Genomic DNA, 21,641 nt, shown 5'->3' with positions numbered 1-21,641 from the left:
GTTGGTCCATGCTGGCCACCGTTCCTCCACTGCAATGGCTTCCCTAGCCTTCGCAGCCCCTGGGGTGGTAGCACTGCCCATGGCCACACAGTGCCAAGTAGGCAGTGCTCCGAGCCTCCTGACCTGCACAGAAGTCTGCTGCTGCTCAGCCTCGAAGCTCCGTGCTGAGGGCCAGGGTGCATGCACAGTAGCTGAGGAGCCCGGCATGAAAGCTGAAGCACATGTCAGATTAGAGGTCCCAGCCGAGTGTGTGAGTCCCTCAGTAACCAGTACCTCCTGTCCTGCAACCCACGTCAGCAAACTTGAATGGCTGTTTTTCCTGCCCAAGAAATGCCAGCGAGGAATGTGAGGAAGAAGGCAGGGTAGGGAATGCTCACCTTTTCTACAGAAGGGAAGGAGGTGTCTCATTTTTCTACGTTTGGCATTATTTCAGGCAAAGTTGGCAAAGAATTATGGTATGACTCGTATGGACCCCTATTGCCGCCTGCGTCTGGGCTATGCTGTGTATGAGACACCCACAGCCCACAATGGGGCCAAGAACCCCCGCTGGAACAAAGTTATCCAATGCACAGTGCCTCCAGGTGTGGACTCATTCTACCTCGAGATCTTTGATGAGGTGAGAGTCATCCCAGCGTCACAGGTGGGGAGTAGGGTGCTACAGTCAATGCACCACTTGGTGTGTGTCATCTGAGGCCGTTCTGCTAGGGCTCAGGGCCTGCCCTATACCTGTAGCATTCAGTGGCTAGGTGTCAGGGTATGGCTTTCCCCTCTCTCAGCTCATTTGACAATGCCCATTTGGAAGCATCACAAGCAACACAAACACTGATCATTCTGGGCAGAGCATGGAAATGTGTCCTTACCATCTGTTCATAAATAGGTTAAATTTCAAGCAGGTCATACTCCCTCCCTAGCATGAGTCACATGGCCCACCAGCAGTGTCCTGGCCAGATTAGCAGTCAGGCACGAAGCTTTTTGAGGGGCAGTCAGGAAGCTCAGGTGGTTGCAGGTGGCTCTTGGAAGCTTGTTTTTGGACAGTGTGCCTCCTCAGGTCAGAGCTAAGGGACAGTGGGGGTGAGCGCTGGTATTAGGAGGGCTGGAGGGGAGCTGGGGAAGGACGACCTGGCTGGGAGGGCACAGCCTCTCCTCACACTGTCCTTCTGCTGCTTCCTCCATTTTTCCTTTTTTAATCTCCTCGTCTTTCCTTCTGTGGCCCTTGAAATAAGAGGAACATGTGGGAAGTAGGGTTGGGCCTGTGGGTAGTAGCCTGGAGCCTTGCCTTCCAATATTGTGCCTGTTGGACTTGGGACTTTTGGCTTGTGGTTTAAAATTTTGGCCACAGGGGCTGGGGATGAGCACTGGATATCCTTGGGCCAGGACAGGATAAGGAGAGTAGCCCAGGGATTCTCCCTTTCTGGTCCTCAACACCTGATCCATCTCATAATAGTTACTCAGAAGAAGATGCAGAGGTGGTGGTGGTGATAGGGTTACAGCAGGGAGATGCAGGTACCAGTGCAGGTGGAGCCACAGCAGTGGGCAATGCTCATTTTTGTGACATGGGTCATTGTGGGTTATGACAAAGTCACCTCCTCCTTGTCCTCCTCAGCGAGCCTTTTCCATGGATGACCGCATTGCCTGGACCCACATCACCATCCCTGAGTCCCTGAAGCAGGGCCAGGTGGAAGACGAGTGGTACAGCCTAAGTGGGAGGCAGGGCGATGACAAGGAGGGCATGATCAACCTGGTGATGTCCTACACGGTAAGTGTGAGTGCCTGGCCTCACGTCACTGTCCGAGTTTAAGCCCTGCCTTGGAGCTGGCCTCACAGCAGAAGCTGAATCCTGGGGCCTGAATCCTGAAGCCCACTCTACTTTCTCCAGGCCAGAGGGAGGACAGAGGAATAGCCCAGGCTTGGTGCATGGCCTTACACTCTGTAGGCTCTTCTCTAGGGGCAGTGGCTGCCCATGAGGTGGTAAATGTCTCTTTGGGAACATTGGGGGATTGCTTCCGGGGTCACTTCACTCAGGGTTGTTGAGTAGAGAGCTAGCTGTGTTATACAGTGGACTCAGTTTGTGCCCCTGGGCCCTCTGACTTGTACCCATCCATACCTCAGAACATCTGTGGCTCCCAGAACCATCAGGGAGGTCATTGGTTGGGGGAGGACTGGGGGGGGGTCTGGGTTCCTGACATGTTTTTTTGTATCATTTTTTGATTGTTACTGATAGTGGAGAGGTGAGGAGGGGTATGAGGAACTCTGCATGCCAGCCCCCAGGTCTTTCCCCTTCCTGGAGTTTAATGCTGGGGTACTTTTAACACCAGTCCTGGGTGTGAGTGTCATCTCTCACATGTTCCTTGTGCATCTGTAAGAGACAGCTTGCATAGCACAGGACCGCTTTATGTTTCACTCCCTCCCTACAGTAGGTGATTCTTGGAACTCAAGTCTGGGACTGTTGTGAGAAGCTGCTGATATTGATGCAGTCTCTCTCAAGAAACAGATCCTGAAATGGGCACTTGCATGTGCCTTGTCAACCCAGTTCTCTTAATCCCTGTAGCTGTAATTGTGTAAGTCTGCTACAAGCCCAAGTCTTCCAGCTGAGACGAGGTAGTGTGCAAGTATGGGAGGTAGTGATAACCAAGGCCACCACATCCTTGCTGGGATTCATGTCCTTGGATCTCATATCTGTGCTGTATCCAACACAGTTACGGTGAAATGGGAAGATACACGACTTTCACATATGGTGTGGTTCACTCTGGACCCCTTCTCCCATTGTCTTCACTGATTTCAGTCCCTGCCAGCTGCCATGATGATGCCACCCCAGCCTGTGGTCCTGATGCCAACTGTCTACCAGCAGGGTGTTGGCTACGTGCCCATCGCAGGTATGTACCACTTCTTCAGTTGACAGCCCTGGGACAGTGAGACTGGAGGACTAAGGGCCTCAGAATTCCCGTGGAGCTTGGCTAGTATAGAATTCAGTGAAAATCCTTCTAAAAGTGTAATGGGGTTGGTAGGGTCCAGGAAAGTCCTTGCACCCCAACCCCTGGATTCGTTTCTTTCTTTCTTTTTTTTTTTTTTTTTAATTATTAATTAGTTTTGTACTCAGTGAATACAGTCAATTTGGTACCATTGTTAGGCTCATCCATGTCCTACCCCCTTCCCCGGCCCCTCCTTGTTGAGGTATATGGGTCATGCATTATGGTTTTTTTTTTTTTTTGTCGTTTTTTTTTTTTGAGGTAGGGTCTTACTGTAGCACAGGCTGACCTGGAATTCACTCTGTATTCTCAGGCTGGCCTCGAACTCATGGCGATCTTCCTACCTCTGCCTCCCAAGTGCTGGGATTAAAGGTGTGCGCTGTCACACCGGCTTCATTTCTAATTTTAGTCAAGGAATTGAATAAAAAAGAAAACTAAGAAGGATAATTACTAAATTATTGTATTTATTGAGGGAAGTAGAGCCAAGGAAAGACACCCACATGGCTAGAGATCCCATGTGGAGGGCCTGGGGAAGAAAGCATAGAAAGACAACAGAGAAGAAAGTTCAAGGAGCCCTTACCATGTGGGGGCTGGAGGGGAAGGAACCCATGTTGGAGGCAACAGGGACCTCCCTGGCCAACAACTCACTGGAAATATTTCATCTCTGGCACTGAAAACTTTCTAGTAACAATTTATAGCTTCTGTATATGCGATTATTCAAAAAAATAGGTTTTCATATGTCTTATTCAGAAGATCTTAACTTTTGATTGACCCTCCCCCCCACCCTTCTTTCATTATCTCTTCCCCTGGCCTCACTTAGGCCTTTTCCCCTCTCTGTAATTTGTTCTTCTACTTACATATATACAATACCATCCCCTTAAGTCCTTCTCTCTCTTCCCTCCCTTATAGCTTTTTTTCTAGTTTACTGGCCTCTGTTATCGATTTTTGGTTCCAGCTCACACACAAGTCTATACATTTGTCACTAGGATCCACATTTGAGAGAGGGTTACCTCACTTAGTATAACCCTTCCTAGATCCATCCATTTCCCTGCAAAATTCATTTTTTCTTTACCGCTGAATAGAACTCCATTGTATAAATGTACCACATCTTTATTGTCCATTCATCTGTGGAGGGACATCTAGGCTGGTTCCATTTCCTAGCTATTGTGAATAGAGCAGCAATAAACATAGTTGTGCAAGTATCTCTAAGGTAGTGAGAATAGTCCTTAGGATATATGCCTAGGAGTGCTATAGCTGGATCATATGGTAAATCTCTTTTTAGCTGTCTCAAGACCTCCACACTGATTTCCACAATGGCTGTACCAGATTACATTCCCACTAACAGTGTAGAATGGTTCCCCTTTTTCCACATCCTCACCAACATTTGCTGTCATTTGTTTGCTTGAGGTAGCCATTATGACAGGAGTGAGATGGAAGTAGAGCGAGATGGAAATAGTTTTTTTTTTTAATATTTTATTTTTATTTATTTATTTATTTGACAGAGAAAGAGGGAGAGAGAGAGAGAGAAGGAGAGAGAGAGAAAGAATGGGCATGCCAGGGCCTCCAGCCACTGCACATGAACTCCAGACACGTGTACCCCCTTGTGCATCTGGCTAACATGGGTCCTGGGGAATTGAACCTGAGTCCTTTGGCTTGGCAGGCAAACACCTTAACTGCTAAGCCATCCCTCCAGCCCGGAAATAGTTTTTACTTGTATTTCTCTGATGGCTACAGATGTAAAGCACTTTTTCAGATGTTTATATGCCATCTATATTTCTTCTGAGAATACTATTTCGTTCCATAGCCCGTTTTTTAATTTGGTTGTTTGGTTTATTATTGTTCTGGTTTTTTTTGAGTTCTTTGTATATTCTGGATATTAATCCTCTGTCAGATGTGATGCTGGCAAAGATTTTCTCCCATTCTATAGATTGTCTATTTGCTCTATTCATAGTGTCCTTTGCTGTACAAAAGCTTTGTAGTTTTATGAGATCCCAGTGGTTGATTAGTGATTTTATTTCCTGAGTAATTGGGGTTATATTCAGAAAGCCATTGCCTATACCCATATGTTGAAGGGTTTCCCCTACCTTTTCCTCTAGCAGTTTCAGAGTTTCAGATCTGATACTAAGGTCCCTGATCCATTTAGACTTGATTTTTATGCATGGAGAAAGACAAGGATCTATTTTCATCCTTCAACATACAGATATCCAGTTTTCCCAGCACCACTTGTTGAAGAGGCTGTCTTTTCTCCAGTGAATATTTTTGTCAAAAATCAGATGGCTGCAGCTGCCTGGATTAACATCTGGGTCCTCTATTCTGTTCCATTGATCTACATGTCTCTTTGTGCCAATGCCATGCTGTTTTTGTTACTATGGCTTTGTAATAGAGCTTAAAATCAGGTATGGTTATTACGGCCAGCCTTATTTTTGTTGCTCAAAATTGTTTTGCCTAGTTGAGTTTTTTTTTTTAATATTTTTAAATTAATTATTTATTTATTTGAGAGCAACAGACACAGAGAGAAAGACAGATAGAGGGGGAGAGAGAGAATGGGCACGCCAGGGCTTCCAGCCCCTGTAAACGAACTCCAGACGCGTGTACCCCCTTGTGCATCTGGCTAACGTGGGACCTGGGGAACCGAGCCTCGAACCAGGGTCCTTAGGCTTCACAGGCAAGTGCTCAACCGCTAAGCCATCTCTCCAGCCCTAGTTGAGTTTTTTTGTGCTTCCAAATGAATTTTAGGATTGTTTTTTCTATTTCTGTGAAAAATGCCATTGGTATTTTAATGGGGATTGTGTTTAATGTGTAGATTACTTTTGGTAAGTTTGACATTTTCACAGTCTTGATTCTTCCAGTCCACGAACATGGGATGTGTTTACATTTCCATGTGTCTTCTGCAGTTTCTCACTTGAGTGTTTAAAAGTTCTCATTGTAGAGATTCTTCACTTCCTTGGTTGAGTTTATTTCAAGGTACTTTATTAATTTTTTTTGAGGCAGTTGTGAATGGGATTCCCTGATTTCATCCTTTGCATGTTTGTTGTTAGCATATAGGAAAGCTACTGATTTCTGTGTTTATTTTGTATCCTGCTATGTTGCTAAAAGTGTTTACCAGTGCTAACAGTTTGCTTGTAGAGTCATTAGGATTCTTTATGTATAGAATCATATCATCTGCAAATAATGATAATTTGATCCTTTCCAATTTGTATCTCATTTATGAGTGTCTCTTGCCTCATTGCTATAGCTAAGACTTCCAGCACTATGTTAAATCGAAGTGGAGACAGTGGACACCCTTGTCTTGTTCCTGAATTTAGTGGAAAAGCTTCAAGTTTTTTCCCATTTACTATTATGTTGACTGTAGGTTTGTCATAAATAGTTTTTATTATGTTGAGATATGTTCCTTCTATTCCCAGTTTCTGTAATACTTTTACCTTTAAGGGATGTTGGCTTTTGTTGAATGCCTTTTCTGCATCTATTGAGATGATGATCATGTGCTTTGTGTCCTTCAGGCCATTTATATGATGTATTACATTTGTTGATTTGCATATGGAGGGAACCATCCCTGCATCCCTGGGATAAAGCCAACTTGGTTGGGATGAATATTTCTGACATATTCTTGTATTCTATTTGCCAGTATTTTGTTGAGAATTTCTGCATACATGTTCATAAGGGAGATTGGTCTGTAGTTTTCTTTTTTTGTTGTTGTTGTTCTGTCTTTGTCTGGTTTTGGTATCAGGGTGATGCTGGCTTTATAAAACGAGTTCAGTAGAATTCCTTCATTTTCTATTTTATGGAAAATTTGACAAGCAGTGGTGTTAGTTCTTCCTTGAAAGTCTGGTAAAGTTCACCAGTGAATCCCTCTGGGTCTTAGTTGGGAGACATTTTAATCACTGCTTGGATCTCTGTATTTGTTATAGGTCTATTTAAATGGCTTATCTCATCTTGCTTAGTTTTGGTAGGTCATATTAATTGAGGAAATAATTCATTTCTTTCAGAGTTTCAAACTTAGAGGCATATATATATTCTTAAAATATGTCCTTATGATTTTCGGAATTTCTTTGGTATCTGTTGTAATGATGCCTTTTTCATCTCTAATTTTATTAATATTTGTCTCTTCTCTCTTTCTTCTGGTCAGATTTGCTAAGGTTTTATCAATCTTGTTTATCCTTTCAAAGGACCAACTCTTTGTTTCATTGATTCTTTGGCCTTTTTTTTGTTTTTGGTTTGTTTCTATTTCATTAATTTTTGCCCTAATCTCTATTATTTCTTGCCATCTACTATTTTTTTGTTTTGTTTTGTTTCTCAAGGTAGGGTTTTACTGTAGCTTGGGCTGACCTGGAAATTCACTATGTAGTCTCAGGGTGGCCTCAAACTCATGGCGATCCTCCTACCTCTGCCTCCCAAGTGCTGGGATTAAAGGCGTGCGTCACCACGCCTGGCTGTGTCTACTGATTTTTGGTTTGCCTTGTTCTTCTTTTTCCAAGGACTTAAAGTGAAGCATTAAATTTTTTATTTGTGAACTCTCTAATTTCTTAATATAGGCACTTATCTTTTTAGGACTGCCTTCATTGTATCCCAAAGTTTTTGGTATGTTGTATTCTCATCATCATTTGATTCTATGAATTTATTGATTTCCATTTTGATTTTTTTCAATGTACATAATTCAATAGTGTACTGTTTAGTCTCCATGAATTTCTGTATGCTCTGTAGTTTTTCTTGCTGCTGATTTGCAGTTTAATCTCATTGTTGTCAGATAGAGTGCAAGGGATTATTTCATTTTCCTGTATTTGTTAAGATTTGCTTTGTGCCCCAATATGTGGTCTATTTTGGAGAATGTTCCATATCCTGCTGACAAAAATGTATATTCTACAGTGTTTGAATGGGATGCTCTGACATATCTGTTACATCCATTTGTTCCATGACATCATTTAGTCCAGATGTGTCTCTTTTTATTTTTTGCCAAGATGACCTGTCATTTGATGAGAGTGGGGTATTAAAGTCACCCACTACAATTGTGTTTGGTGTTATCTGTGACCTTAATTCTAATAATGTTTGTTTGATGAAATTGGGGGCCCCTATTTTAGGTACATATAAGTTTAGGATTGTAATGTCCTCCTGTTGGAGTCTTCCTTTAATCAGTATAAAATGACCCTCTTTAGCTTTCTTCAATAATGTTGGTTTTAAGTCTATCCTGTCAGATATTAGGATAGTAACCCCTGTGTGTTTCCTAAGCCCATTTGCTTGAAATACTGTTTCCTATCCTTCCATCCTAATACATTGTCTATCTTTTGAGGGATGAGTATCCTGTAGGCAACAAATGGCAGGATCCTGCCTTTTAATCCAGTCTGCAAGCCTGTGTCGTTTGGTTGGGGCATTAAGGCCATTGATATTATTGAAAGGTATGTATTTATTCTTGCCATTTTTCTTATTTTGTAGTGCTTCCTATTTTCCCTGTACTCACTTGTTTTAACTGACTCACATGTTTTAAGTGATACTTGAGTATGGTTTATTTTTTCTTATTTCCTCCTGTGTGTGTTTTGCTTTCTCTTCAGCATGAAGGATTCGTTCAAATATTTTCTGTAGAGGTGGTTTAGTTGTCATAAATTCCTTTAGCCTGTTTTTGTTGTGGAATGTCCTTATTTCTCTATAATCTTGGTTGATAGTTGTTATCTTTCAGAACTTGGAATACATCATTCCAAGCCCTTCTGGTTTTTAAAGTTTGTGTTGAGTAATGTGCTGTTATTCTGATGGGCTTGCCTTTGTAGGTGAGTTGCTTTTTCTAACTGCTTTCAGTATGTTTTCTTTGGTTTGCATGCTTAGTAGTTTAATTATAACATGGCAAGGAGAGGTTCTTTCCAGGTTTTGTCTGTTTGGTGTTCTAAAAGCATCTTGTATCTGCATTGGCATTTCTTTCCCAATTTGGGGAAATTTCTTCTATGATTTTGTTGAAAATGCCTACTAAGCCTCTGGATTGAAATTCTTCTACTATACCCTGAATTCTTATGTTTGATCTTTTTTTTTTAAGTTTCTTTTTGTTGTTCATTTTTATTTATTTATTTTAGAGTGACAGAGAAAGAGGCAGAAAGAGAGAGAATGGGCGCACCAGGGCCTCCAGCCACTGCAAATGAACTCCAGACATGTGTGCCTCCTTGTGTATCTGGCTAATGTGGATCCTGGAGAATGGAGCCTCGAACCAGGGTCCTTAGGTTTCACAGGCAAGCGCTTAACTGCTAAGCCATCTCGCCAGCCCATGTTTGATCTTTTCATAGTGTCCCGGATATCTTGAAATTCCCATTCATACCTATACCTTCCTATTAGTTTGTCTTTCTCTTTGTTGGACTATATTAGGTCTTCCACCTGCTCTTCTAGTTTAGATATTCTGTTCTCTCCTTCATCCATTTCACTGGTGAGACTTTCCACAGAGTTTTTTATTTGACTCACTGTGTTCTTCAGAGCTAGAATTTCAGCCTGGCTTTTCTTTAGTATTTCTATTTCCTTACTCATGTCTTGTAATGACCTCCTTATTTCATTAAACTAGTTTCCTGTGTTCTCTTTCAGGAGTTGATTTTTTTCTTTAATTCCTTTATTCTTTGATTCCTTTGATTTCTTTGAATATAGATACATTCATTTTTTAAAAATCTTTGTCAGGCATTTCATCTAAAACAGTTTCATTGGTGGTCATATCTGATGGATTTATAATTTTTCATGGGATTGTATTATCTTGATTCTTTGTGTTTCTTGTATTATAATGTAGCAACTATTGCATCCTGAATTGATTTGATGCTTGGGTTTTCTACTTATCTGTTCTTAGATGTGGCAATCCACCTTTATATACTTTCAGGATATGAGTTTAAGGTGCCAGGTGCAGCTCTTGCACCCCAGTGCAGCTGCAGAAGTAATCCTAGATGTTGAGTTTGCCTGTTAAGCAAGTCTACTATTGGACTGGATGGAACAGTTTACTATTAAATTCTTAACTTCAACTGAGCAATATACACATTCAATAAAAGCCAGCACAGAGTATGCAATTGTCAGAATTAAAACAGATAGTTTTATAAACCCAAAATCCCTAAGGGTATGTGTTGTTCTGCATCCTTAATCTTGTCAGCTGGGTTCCGGGTCAGCCTGGATCTGGATCAGACCTTGCCCCCAATAATGACAGAAGCAAAAGACAAAGGCCCTATAAATATGAAAGCATGAAAGGCAACAATATTCAACCCCCAAATAGAACTTATTTGAAGATGGTAAATCCAGCCAAGAATATATAACCCATAACCTGCCTTGACATGGAAAGAGAAATTAGCTCTTGCAATTCAGGCCTATGTACCTGTTTTTTTTTTTTTTTGTTGTTGTTGTTTGTTTGTTTTCATCAGTCAGCCTTGTTACCTTTTGGGGTGGCTTCCCATCTCACCAATGCTGAGTGCTCACCTCGATCCCTTTGTGTTGTGCTGTGGAGCTGGCGTTCTGATGAGCTGTGCTGGATGCGCTGCCACCAGGGGCTGAATTTGGAGGTTCATGGTTCTGGTGCTTGGGGGAGGGGAGAGTGCAGAAAGCCTGGAGCTGCTCACGCAGTCCCACCTGTATCCCTTTCAGTAGCTCCTTAGCTGATCTCAGCTGTCTTTTCTTTAGTTTTCTTGATTTTGCAAAGAGGCTGATGAAGTTGAATAATCTCCTTGTTTGAACTCTGCTGCAGTTTGGCGCGCCTGGTGGGTGAATGGATCAGCAGGCTGCAAGTGCCTCAGTGGGATTCTGGCCGTTTTCCTTTCTGTTGGATCTTGGTCTCTCCTGCTTCTCCACTGTGTCTAAGAATAATCTATACACCTTCACTTTTCAGAAGAAGAGTTACACCTTCACTTTTCAAAAGAAGAGTGTGTTTTGCTGTGATTTTGCTTAAATCTCTCCTTAGGCTGGTTTGGTGTGGCTCCTATGCCTCCATCTTACCCAGTAGTCCCATGCTGTGTTTTTAATGTGCCTTTTATCACAGGAATTTACCTATGTAAATGAGCATCTGAAGTAGCACAGGGCATGAAGTTGAGATGAGGCTTTTTATGCCTTTTTATTTCCTAATCTTCGCATGCCCACCACAGCACCTGGTGCCTAGCTGGCCTTCCATTAGGTAGCCATAAAGTGGGGCAAGCCAGACAAAACCACAGTTGCCACTGCCAAGACAGGTGCAGACCCCAGGGCAGGCCTGGTCTGCTCTCTGCTAGGGTCCAGTGAGCAGGGCCCTTCCTGCTGGTCATTCTGCCCTCCTGAGGGCTGAAGTAACAAGCCAAAGCAGTGGGCATGCTACGCTTGTAGGGCTGTGGTGTGGATTCCTGTATGCACAGCCCCTGGCTACTAGTGCCTAGTGTGGGTCTTGCCCTGTGGCTTGGTATTATGGGACACTTGAAGACCCTCCCTATGCTGAGACATGGGAAAGAAGCCTACAGTCAGGACCTCCCCCCCACCCCCCCACAGCCTTGGGAGCAGAGTTTGGGGCTTCTGCCTGTGACCAAGCTGCCTGGGGGAGGAAGGGCAGTGTGGCTGTCCCCTCACAGTGTTTGGAATGGATAGGAAATTGACAAACCAGCAGGGTCCAGAGGCATACCCAGCCTGCAGGGGAGAAGAAGCCAATCAAGTGGAGGGACCTAGGAGAGAACCTTAGTAAGTGAGGGAGTGGTGTCTTACCAGGCACATGGATGTGTGCTCTCTCCAGAGACCCCAGTAGGAGGTCCTGATTTGTCCTGTTCAGTGACTGGGTCCCAAGGTCAGAGGATCAGAGTCTCGATAGTGTTCTATCTAGCATTTCATGGAGTGTTTGTATGAGATTCTGTCATTGAGTTATCCTGAGTTGAAGGATTAGGCAGCCCGTTTATAACACAAAGGTCTTAGTGTCCTACCACCAGAGAAGTCAAGAACCACAGATGGGCAGTGCAACAGAGATCTCTTCTCAGTTTGAGACCAAGGTGTGTTAGGCCTGCAGTCCCTCCTAGGGCTCAAGGTAAGGGCCTTTTCTGTCTGATCTGTTCTTGGCATTCCTTGGCTAAAGACATCATCTCCCCGGTCTAGCTCCCATCTTTTCATGGCCTCTCCACCACTCCTCTTTGTTTTTTTCTTTTCTTGTGTGTGTGTGTGTGTTTGTGTGTGTGTGTGTGTGTGTGTGTGTGTGTGTGTGTGTGTGTGTTTTGAACCTAGGGCCTTGTGCATTTACACATACTAGGCAAGGATTCTACCCCTGGCTATTTCTCTAGCTCTCATTTTACACAGTGTTTTTGAGAAGGGCTTACTTAATTGCCCAAGCTGGCCTTGAAGTTCAGCCTCTCAAGTAGCTGGAATTACTGTCTGTGCCACCAGGCCATGTGTGTTTCTGTCTTTCCTATTACTGAACAAGGGCCTACCTTGCTTCTTCATAACTTCATTCTAACTCAAGTGCTTCTGCCAGGTCCTCCTTTGCAAACAAGGCCCATTCACAGGCTTCAGGGTCAGGACTTGAGCATTTCTTTCTGGGAGACACGCTTTGGTCTCTTTTTGTTGCCATACCAGACAGAACATATTTGGTTCATGCCGCGTCAGCTTCCAAATAAGAGATAAAAGTTGCTGGCCTATTTGTCCTTTCCCAGCTCCTGTCCTTCATTCTTTTTAAGTGCCTTTGAAGCTTGCTCTAGAATACGTATTCTAAAATAGAGACTTTGAACTTCACTTTTGATATACATTTAAAAAGTTTGAAACCATCTTCTGCTTACCGAAAAGTTTGCCACAGAAAGAAAAGGATGCATTTCTACAGCCTCTGGAGGCTGGCCTTTGATGCCTGCCCCAGGAGTGCGCACTTCCTGGAGTGAGCACACTCCCCCTCAAGGGCAGTGTCCCCACCAGGACCTGCTGTGGGCAGTGTCCAGGCTGGTCCCCACCTTGGTTTTGTGGAGGGGAGGGGCTCAGGCCAGAGGCCTGGTGAAGCCAAGGGCCCTTGGCAAGCCCAAGGGTCCCTCTGCCCTGGGCTGTGCTACCCTGACTGCCACCCTCCTGGGCATGCCCAGCTGCTACACTAGGAAGCCAGCTTCCTTTGTTACTGCAGCCACACCTCCACACTTGGGAGCAGACACCGTGTGCCTGTGCATGCTGATGGACCTGGTCCCTGAAAAACCTCTCCTGGGGTCAGCATTTAAAGGCTTTAGAGTCAAGGTTGCTTGTGTTTCTTGTCAGACTGAGCTGTCCCTTGACAGCTGTAACAGCATGGCCTTGAGGTTCGTTTTATTTTCTGGGCTATAATTTGTTTCTACATGGTTTCCGTGACCCCAGATTTGGCCAGTCCTTTAGGCCGGACTGCCCTTTTGATGCATCCCACATTGTTTGAGTGCTCCCTGACTCTGGCACAAAGTCTGTGGCTTGTATTGCTCATTTCCTTCCTCAGGCTTAGAATTAGCTACTTCTCTCTGAGCCAGTATTAGAAAATCAATTCTAGAAAGTGCCTGTCACCATGCTTTTTTTAATGCACATTAATGTGTGTAGTGTGCATGTGAGTATGCATGCGGGTACATATGTGTGCCGAGGCACATATATACATGTGCATGTGAAGACTAGAAGTCAGCGTTGAGTCTTCCTCCATTGCTCTCCACCTTACTTCTTGGGATGGGGTATCTCACTGACCCTGGAAGGGCATCCTGTGCAGAGACTGACAGAGGCTGTCATCTGGTCTATGTCGTAGTGCATGTGGGTCTTGGAGTCTCAAGCCCCCAGGCAGTGGTGAAACAGGATTTTACCCAGCATGCTTTGTGAAATGTGAGATCAAGGCTGAGAACCCAAAGTCACTTGTCTCCTTGAAGGAACTGTCTACATATCTCAGAGACTGATTGACGTTATTTTTCTGTTTTTCCTAGAAGTGCGGAAAAGTAGAGTGAGGCCATCTTAGCCATGAAATGAGGCTGGGCAGAAATGGGAACTTGGTGATCAAAGTGTTCAGTTGGAATCTGAAATGTCTCTCTCACCCTCATGTTCTAGTTATTTGTTCCCCAGCTTGTAGTGCTTTTTGAAGGCTATGGAGCCTTGAGGAGGTGTGTCTTGGCTGGTGGAAGCACATCACTGGGGACAGGCCTTTGCAGGTTGTGTCTGTTCCGGGTCTGCCTCGAGGTAAGGAGCTGCGGCTGTGCACTTCTGCTGCCAGGCCCTCTGCTCTGCCTTCCTCACCATGACGGACTGAAACCATGACCCAGAAAAAAAGCCTTTCCTTCGTAAGCTGTTTTTGCCTAGTGTTTTGTCACAGTGCTGTAAAGATAACTAAGCCACCAAGCCTGCAGACAGAGCTTATATCATGTTCTTTAAAGGTAATGATCATCAAGTTCAGGGCTGGAGAGATGGTTTAGTGGCTAAGATGCTTGCCTGCAAAGCCTAAGGACCCAGGTTTAATTCTCCACGTCCCACATAAGCCAGATAGACAAGGTGGTGCATGTGTCTGGAATTTGTTTGCAGTGGCTAGCAGCCATGGCACACCCACTCTCTCTCTCTCTTTCTCTGTCACTCAACATTTATCTCTTCTTTCCTCTCTCTCTTGCTAACAAATAAAAATACAATAAAAAAAGATCGTCAGGTTCAGATTGTTAGCTGCTAGGTGTCTGCTTCAGAGGTCAGCTTTGATTTTAGAGCATCGAGGTGTGGGGGGTGGGAAGGTGCGTGCAGCTGCAGAGTACGCTCCTGTGTACAGGAGCTGTAGCATGCACAGTTGGCTTGCTGTTGCGCTTCTGAATGGTCTTCATCCACAAAGAGCTGCTGGGGCCTCAGAGGTGCAGCATGGGGTCAAGGTGCATGTGCAGTCTACTGCCCACCTTCTGGTAGCCCTAGAAGAGGCTGTGGGCATAAGTTGTGGGTCCCAGAGTGGCTGCATCTCATGCTGGGACCCTCTGTGACCCCTCTCACCTGGGCTTCAGAATATGATTCCATGAGATTCTAGGGGACAGGCAGGTTCAATAAGGTAGTGAGATGCCAGGAGAGCAGCTCTCATTCATGCACTGTCCATCTGAGAAAAACTGGTCTTGTCTAACTGTACGACACTGTCACTATCTGCTTTCTTTTACCATGTACTGTGGATTGTTAGGTCTGGTTCCCTGTGCTTTCCCAACAGGCTTCTGTAAATATGCCAGATACACTGGGGCTTGATTCCTCAGGCTTACTGGCATTGGCAAGGCTTCTTGCTGGGTCAGGTAAATGATTATGTTCATTTCTTCCTGTGCTTTTAGTTTCTTAGGCCTGGAGTGATCTGTTCTGGGCAAGTGGACAGAACTGCTGCCCTGCACCCTGCCTTGCCATGAGATTAGTCCCTCCCATCTTTGTGGCCAGCATCTGTGGATCTGGCAGATACTGATGCAGAGTCTCCTGGTAGAGCCTCTGTGAAAGCGAGTCTGGCTTTGCGCCTGCTCCCCTCTGTACTGCTCACAGAAAATCTGAGCAGTCAGCAGAGAAGGCAGCTCATGCAGCTCCCCTTGGACAGCCACACCTGAGAATTGGGTAAATCCAGCCAAGCAGTGGTTCCCCACAGCAGCCATGGAATTTAAAGCTACATGTTACTGTCTGTTTAAAATATAAACAGGGGCTAGAGAGATGGCTCAGTGGTTAGGTGCGCTTCTCGTGCAAACATGAGGGTCTGAGAGACTACCCAAGTTCAAATTTCCAGATTCCCACGTAAAACAGCTGTGTGTGGCCACATGTGCCTCTAACCCCAGTCCCGCATGGGAACAGGACCCAGAAATTGACAGAGCCTTGTAAGCTCCAGAAACAGTCAAAAGAGAGACTTTGGCTCATGAACAAGACCAGATGGAAGAGTGATGGAGGAGGACACCTAACGTTTCACTCCAGCCACTGCAGAGGAGCCATCCCCACCACAGGCGAGCATTTGGAGTGCTTGCTGAAAGGACATAAGACACATGCACACACCATATTACATGCATATAAAAAATATTTTTAATTTAGAGAAATATGTAATTGGTTTGATTTAAAGTGAGAATTTGGATTTGTTAATTTCTGAGCTATTGCTTGGAATTCTTTTCTTCCTTGTTGCTATGTATTTGTGAGCCTACTATTTTGAGATCTTGGAAATATCCCATGATACGCAGCTTCCTCTGTCATGTTAGACTTACTAAGCCCTGAAACCGCAGCGGGCAGAGCTGGCCAGCCCTGTGTATGCTCTGCAGCTGCATTTTACATGCACGTCCTTGGGTGTCAGTGTCAGGTCTGGGCTGTTACTGTGAGGTACTTGGGGGGCCTAGGCCACGGGATGCATGTACTGTTCTCTTACTGTCTTGACTACTGTTGCACTGAGCACCAGCTCTTGAATGGAAATCTGCCATGCTTTGGTTGTCTGGGTGATGTTGTGATTAGAAACTCTAATCCCACTGAAGTGTGCCCCCCCCATTTCTGAGACATGTACATTATGGCCAGTGCCCTGTTGTTGGAGTGGGTTGGTCCTGCTGTCAGGCATCAGTTTGTCAGTGCATGAAGAACAAGGCAGAGTAGAGTGGCCCTGCTTCAACAGGGTGCTACAGCATGAGCTGTGGGTTCATCTTCATCTCCGTGGCTTCCTTTCTACTCCTACTTGAGCCCCAGAGGACCTTGTTTGGGACCCATGAGGCTTCAGGACTCCTGTCCATCCTTTACATGCGAGTGTTGACTGACTCTCCCAACAGGCCTACTCTGACGGGCTCACCAAGGGTTTCATAAATAGGACCACAGTGGGCATGGTGCAGGTCAGATGTGGGCCAGGAATGTGATGTCCACTCTGGGGAATAGATGCACCAGAGACAGTCTTTGTATGCTGTGGGTTTCTCCCCAAGGGGGGCTGGTAGTCAGCCTGTAGGTTTTGCAGCAGAGCCAGCCCTTCCTTCTCCTCACCCATCCTCTAGAGTGTGGAAAATGCTAGACTAAGCTGAGCAGGGCTTGCAGGGAGCTACCTGGGCTGGTTGCAGTCCTGCGCCTTTCCATGTGCTGCTGCAGTTTCCTTGTCAACTTGGCTGCGTGTGCACATGCGTCAGACGTTGCATCCATCTGCATGAGGTGGTGTGTTCCCTCCAGAACAGGCTGGTGCCTGGCCCAGGCAGCACAGTCCGTTTTCTGTGTGGCAGGTCCTTACCTGGTCCTGATGTGGTTTCCTGTTTTATAATTGCTGAAAGGCTGAGCAATGTGGGGTAATGGTGACAGCCTGTCCAAGATCAGACAGACAAAAAGCGGGCAGGCATGAAGGAGCAGGTTTGGTAAAGTCTGGGCCCAGAGGGGCCTTGGGAAACCCCTCCAGAGGGAAGGCTGTTTGATTTGGCAGCAAGTGCTGCAGGCTAGGAGGCTGCAGTTAATCCCCACTGCAGCCACCACCAATGGCAATCACCTTTTGGCTCCTTGCTAACAATTTTGATTTAGGTTGGCCTTGAAGATGGTAGTCAGCTTCCTTTAGGTTAGGGTCTTCTGAATTTAGCCAGGAAAAAAAAAAAGAAGAAGAAGAAGAAGAAGCCTAAAATTACTCTTCCTAATGCTGCAGTGGGCCTAGTTGATAGTTTTGCTCGTTCTTTTAGAGGTTAAACAATTAGTTTGTAACCCTTATAACTTTTTAGACAAGAGTTTAATAGGAATTCTTTAATTTGTCATCTATTCCTAGACTTCCTGAGTCTTGTCAGGATAGTAAGTAAGGAGAGTTTCAGCAGCCCACGCCTGTGACGCTCCTCGTGGCGTATTTCTTTCTCTGCGCTGCCGTCGCTCTCACTTTGTCCGCTCTCGTCCAGCACTGATGCAGACCCTTGCAAGGGCCCCTGTAGTGTTAGCTCCGGGTGGTCCACATGCACCTGCTGCTGTGAAATGGAGTGTTCTCCTCGGTAACTGGTTGACATGTGTGTTGTGTTTCTGCGGAGGCTCAGGGCCTGCTGCAGCTTTGACTTGCCAGCGTGCACAGTTACAATAGTACCTTCGCTCAGCTTCAAGGTGTGAGGTGAATGACTGTAACACTTTGTTTACCTGTTCTCAGTAAAGAACTATTTGAGTTCTTGAAGTCAGCATACGTGGTCCTCTATAATCATGAAATAGGCTTGTGGTGAGATTGGAAAGATCTGTCTGCATTTATGTGCAGAAAATGCATCAGGAGAGGGGCTACAGTGATGCATAAGGACAGCTCCGCTCACCCACTGTGGGCATCCTTGCAGGGCCCATGTCCAGATCATGTTCCAGGAGGTCAATCAAATGCACTGCTTCTTCTGTTGGCACTATACTTTGGTGATGCTGTTTTCACCAAGCTTGATCTTTTATTTCCAGGAATGCCTGCTGTCTGCAGTCCTGGCATGATGCCCATGGCCATGCCCCCACCAGCTGTGACTGCCCAGCCCCGCTGTAACGAGGAGGACCTCAAGGCCATCCAGGACATGTTCCCCAACATGGACAGGGAGGTGATCCGCTCCGTGCTCGAAGCCCAGAGGGGGAACAAAGATGCCGCTATCAACTCCCTGCTGCAGATGGGTGAAGAGTCTTAGACCTGCCTTCCACCCTTGGCTTCATGCCATTGGCCCTTTGGACTTGCCCACCCAGGGCTCCTCTGCAGGGTCACTGTCCCCACAAGATTCCAATGAGAGACCGCCCATGTACTCCTTCCTCAGACATCTGTGTCACCCTTTCCGCCTCTTCCTGGGATGCATGTGGGTTTTTGTTCCAGGCAGCCCGCCCTCTGCCGTCAGTGGCAGGTAGGACAGCTCCTCCTTGCTTCTGGTTCAGTGATGTTGGCGTGACCCTGTCACTGAACAGACAGACCTATAGTCCTGTTACTTGGGGACATGCATCTCTCCTCCTCACACTGTTCTGGAAAGTATCTTACAGAAAGTAGCTGCCTCAGCCAGGGCGTTAAAAAATGTGGAGCATCCTTCTGAGTCAGTGAGCGGCATGGGTTATTCATCCTAGTGGGATAGACCCAGGAGTTTAAGGCATAACTAGTCCATGTGCACTGACTTGTGGGCTATTTTTAGGACTTTCAAACTGAAAGTTCCTTCCTTCTCTTGGTGGTATATGTGGACCTGGAGCCCTGGGCTGGTCCTGAGCTGGTGAGCTGGGCTTCTAGCCATAGCCAGCAGACCTGACTCTTGCCTAGCTCCACTGTTACTGTCTAGCCAGGCCTAAGCCACACATTCCCATGTGAATCCAGATGGCATCCAGACCTGGCTCTGCTTGGCCTTTGCCTGCTGGACACTACTTTTTGCCTCCTGTTTCATCCCAGTGCCATGGGAGTTATCCTGGGGATCCTGGGACTTCTCTTCTGCTAGGCTGCTAGGCTCTTGCCACAGAGCGAGCCTGTGGTGGAGACAGACGTGACCCTGTGTCTACTAAAGGGCATTCAGCAGATGCTGTGACCAGTACTGTAGCTTGGTTTGAGTGATAGAAAGCAGTACACGTCACCAGCTTACAACAGAGGTGCTTGCCCCAAGGGTAGTCACTGTATGTTGCATCTTGGGTTGCAAGCCTCTGAACATGTGTGCTGGCTATAGATCTCAGGGTTAGGGACAGAAGGTGTGACACCTTGTTGTAAGACTCAGAATTTTGAGAGCATTCTCAGAAGTGATGCACTTTCAAGTCTGCAGAACATTGAAGGCTAGTGTGCATCATTGCATGTTTGTGCTGTTGTCATTTTGCATTAAATTGCCATTTCTTCTTCCACAAATTAGCACCCAGCCTTTGGATTTGAGGTCCCACCAGCGCAGGCACACAGGTGACTCCCAGTAGCCGAGAGTTGCATGACTGACTTAGAATGAGGAAGTTAGTGCTTCAGGTTCAGTCTTTTCCCTAAAAACAGGTTGTTTTAGTGCCATTCAGACAATATTGCTTTTTGCCAGCGGTTGTGGGGTGTTTTTTTGTCAAATATTTGTTCATAAATATTTATTTTTATATACCTGAAGGTGGTATGGGGTGGTTGGCAGGCATGGGGTGGTGGCATCACATGCTTTTACTTGTGGATCATTCTTAATCCATAATGGAGAAGAAAGACCAATGTTTAAGTCAATTCAACCGCTCACTTTAACACCATCAGCACTGGAAGTCTCCATTCCAGACTGACATGTGGCCTTGTGCCTGGGTAGCCAGTGCCCCTCCTGTGGGACAGACATGTCAGGTGGGACAGGAGCTGCCAGGTGGTCCAGTTGGTGTCAGCAACAGACGCAACACTGCACAGAGTGTGAGTCTGCAGGCTCCAGGCAGGGTCACAATCACTGGCTTCTGCCTTAACATTGCTGGGGTGTCTGGGCACAGGACCACCTCATTCATGTGGGGTTCTGTAGTGTGTGACCTGGAAGGAGTGCCACCCAACCCCTGAGCAGCCCCTGTGGCACCCACAAGGCAGCTCTCGCTCAGGAAGGAGAGCAATGATTTCAAGATAGATTCAGACTCAGAACTTGCCAGATTCTTCCCTTCTCATGAACATTTATTTTTTAATAGATTGAAGAAAGATCATATTTTATAAGGCTGAAGTTCAGTGAGGCCCTCTTGCCTTCGTTTGCACTGTTTTCATTGAAAGCTTGCATGTCCCAGCCTCCTGCCCCTCCCAGTACAGGGGAAGAGGCAGCACTATCCGCCCCATTCCCCAGAGCCATGGTGTTAGCTCTGCTTGCTTGATTCTCCATCCCATCCTGTGTCTGGTTTGTGTGAAAGGTGGAGCAGATTGGCCCCAGCTCAAAGGCAGAGCCATAACAGATGTAGATAGGCTTCTGGCTGGGGATCTAGTCCCTCACTAGGCCTCATTGCTGTCCTGCCAGGTTTAAAGATGTATATCAGTAGCAAAGCCACACAGAGTGCTTGGTGGGAACTCAGCCACTTCTGACATGGGAAGGGGTCTGGGCACAGCCTGGCCTGTTTTCTTCGTGGCAGATGCTAGTGGCTAGAGTTGGAGCCCACCTGGCATCTGTGATCTGACATGAACTCTGGCTTCCATCTCACCATGTGAGTGATGACTGCTGAGGTGAAAGAAGTGTCTCATGTAGTTGGGTTCTGCCCATATCCTCTCAGGCCGCTCTCCTTCATGGTCTCTAACGTGGGCTGAGATGCACTGCTTGGAGGTTGGTGGGAATGGTTCTCAGAACTTTGCGTTATCTTGGGAGGGAGGTACATGTCCAGAATTTTCTTTGATTGTACAATATATTTTTACTTTTCAGCCTTCTAATTTAATAAGTGTTCCATATAAAAATAGAGAAATAAAATCCTCTAAGGGAATATTTACCATTTTTGTTCCCAAGTGTTTTCTTTTTTTAATTTTTTTAAAAAAGTTTTATTTATTTATTTGACAGAGAGAAAGAGGGAGAGAGAGAGAGAATGGGTGTGCCAGGGCCTGTAGCCACTGCAAATGAACTCCAGACACATGCATTACATGGTGCATCTGGCTAATGTGGGTCCTGGGGAATAGAACCTGGGTCCTTTGGCTTTGCAGGCAAATGCCTTAACCACTAAGCCATCCCTCCAGCCCCCAAGTACAATATAGCTCATAATATGCTGGCTTAGTGAACCCATCAGAACCATGACCACACTCCTTTGTGATGTGTTCAGTGGCTGTAGGTACAACACTGAAAGTGGCCAGCAAGGCTGAACCTGCTTGTAGGGAGGCTCAAAATTGACCAGAAGCATACAGCATGGGTCTTTGTCAGAGCTCTGCAAGCAGGTACTTTAGTTGTATTACTGGCTCTGTGTCACCAGGTTCCATTCACTGTTTTTATT

The 21,641-nt window shown here is 45.8% G+C and overlaps 1 protein-coding gene across 1 annotated transcript in view; it reads left to right on the top strand.

Moving 5' to 3' along the window:
- LOC101608198 (toll interacting protein) overlaps nucleotides 1–21,152 on the top strand; it is a 32,966-nt gene extending 11,814 nt beyond the window's left edge. The window contains exons 3-6 of the mRNA XM_004654190.2: nucleotides 434–616; nucleotides 1,604–1,756; nucleotides 2,783–2,873; nucleotides 18,213–21,152. Coding sequence (XP_004654247.1) covers nucleotides 434–616; nucleotides 1,604–1,756; nucleotides 2,783–2,873; nucleotides 18,213–18,427 — 642 coding nt within the window. The 3' untranslated portion in view covers nucleotides 18,428–21,152. The remainder of the gene's footprint in view (nucleotides 1–433; nucleotides 617–1,603; nucleotides 1,757–2,782; nucleotides 2,874–18,212) is intronic.
- The last annotated feature ends 489 nt before the right edge of the window (nucleotides 21,153–21,641 follow it).

The sequence above is a fragment of the Jaculus jaculus genome, chromosome 1 (assembly GCF_020740685.1).
Source record: "Jaculus jaculus isolate mJacJac1 chromosome 1, mJacJac1.mat.Y.cur, whole genome shotgun sequence".
Taxonomy (NCBI): Eukaryota; Metazoa; Chordata; class Mammalia; order Rodentia; family Dipodidae; genus Jaculus; species Jaculus jaculus.
The sequence above is the reverse complement of the archived record's forward strand: the minus strand, read 5'-3'. Positions and strand labels throughout refer to the sequence as shown.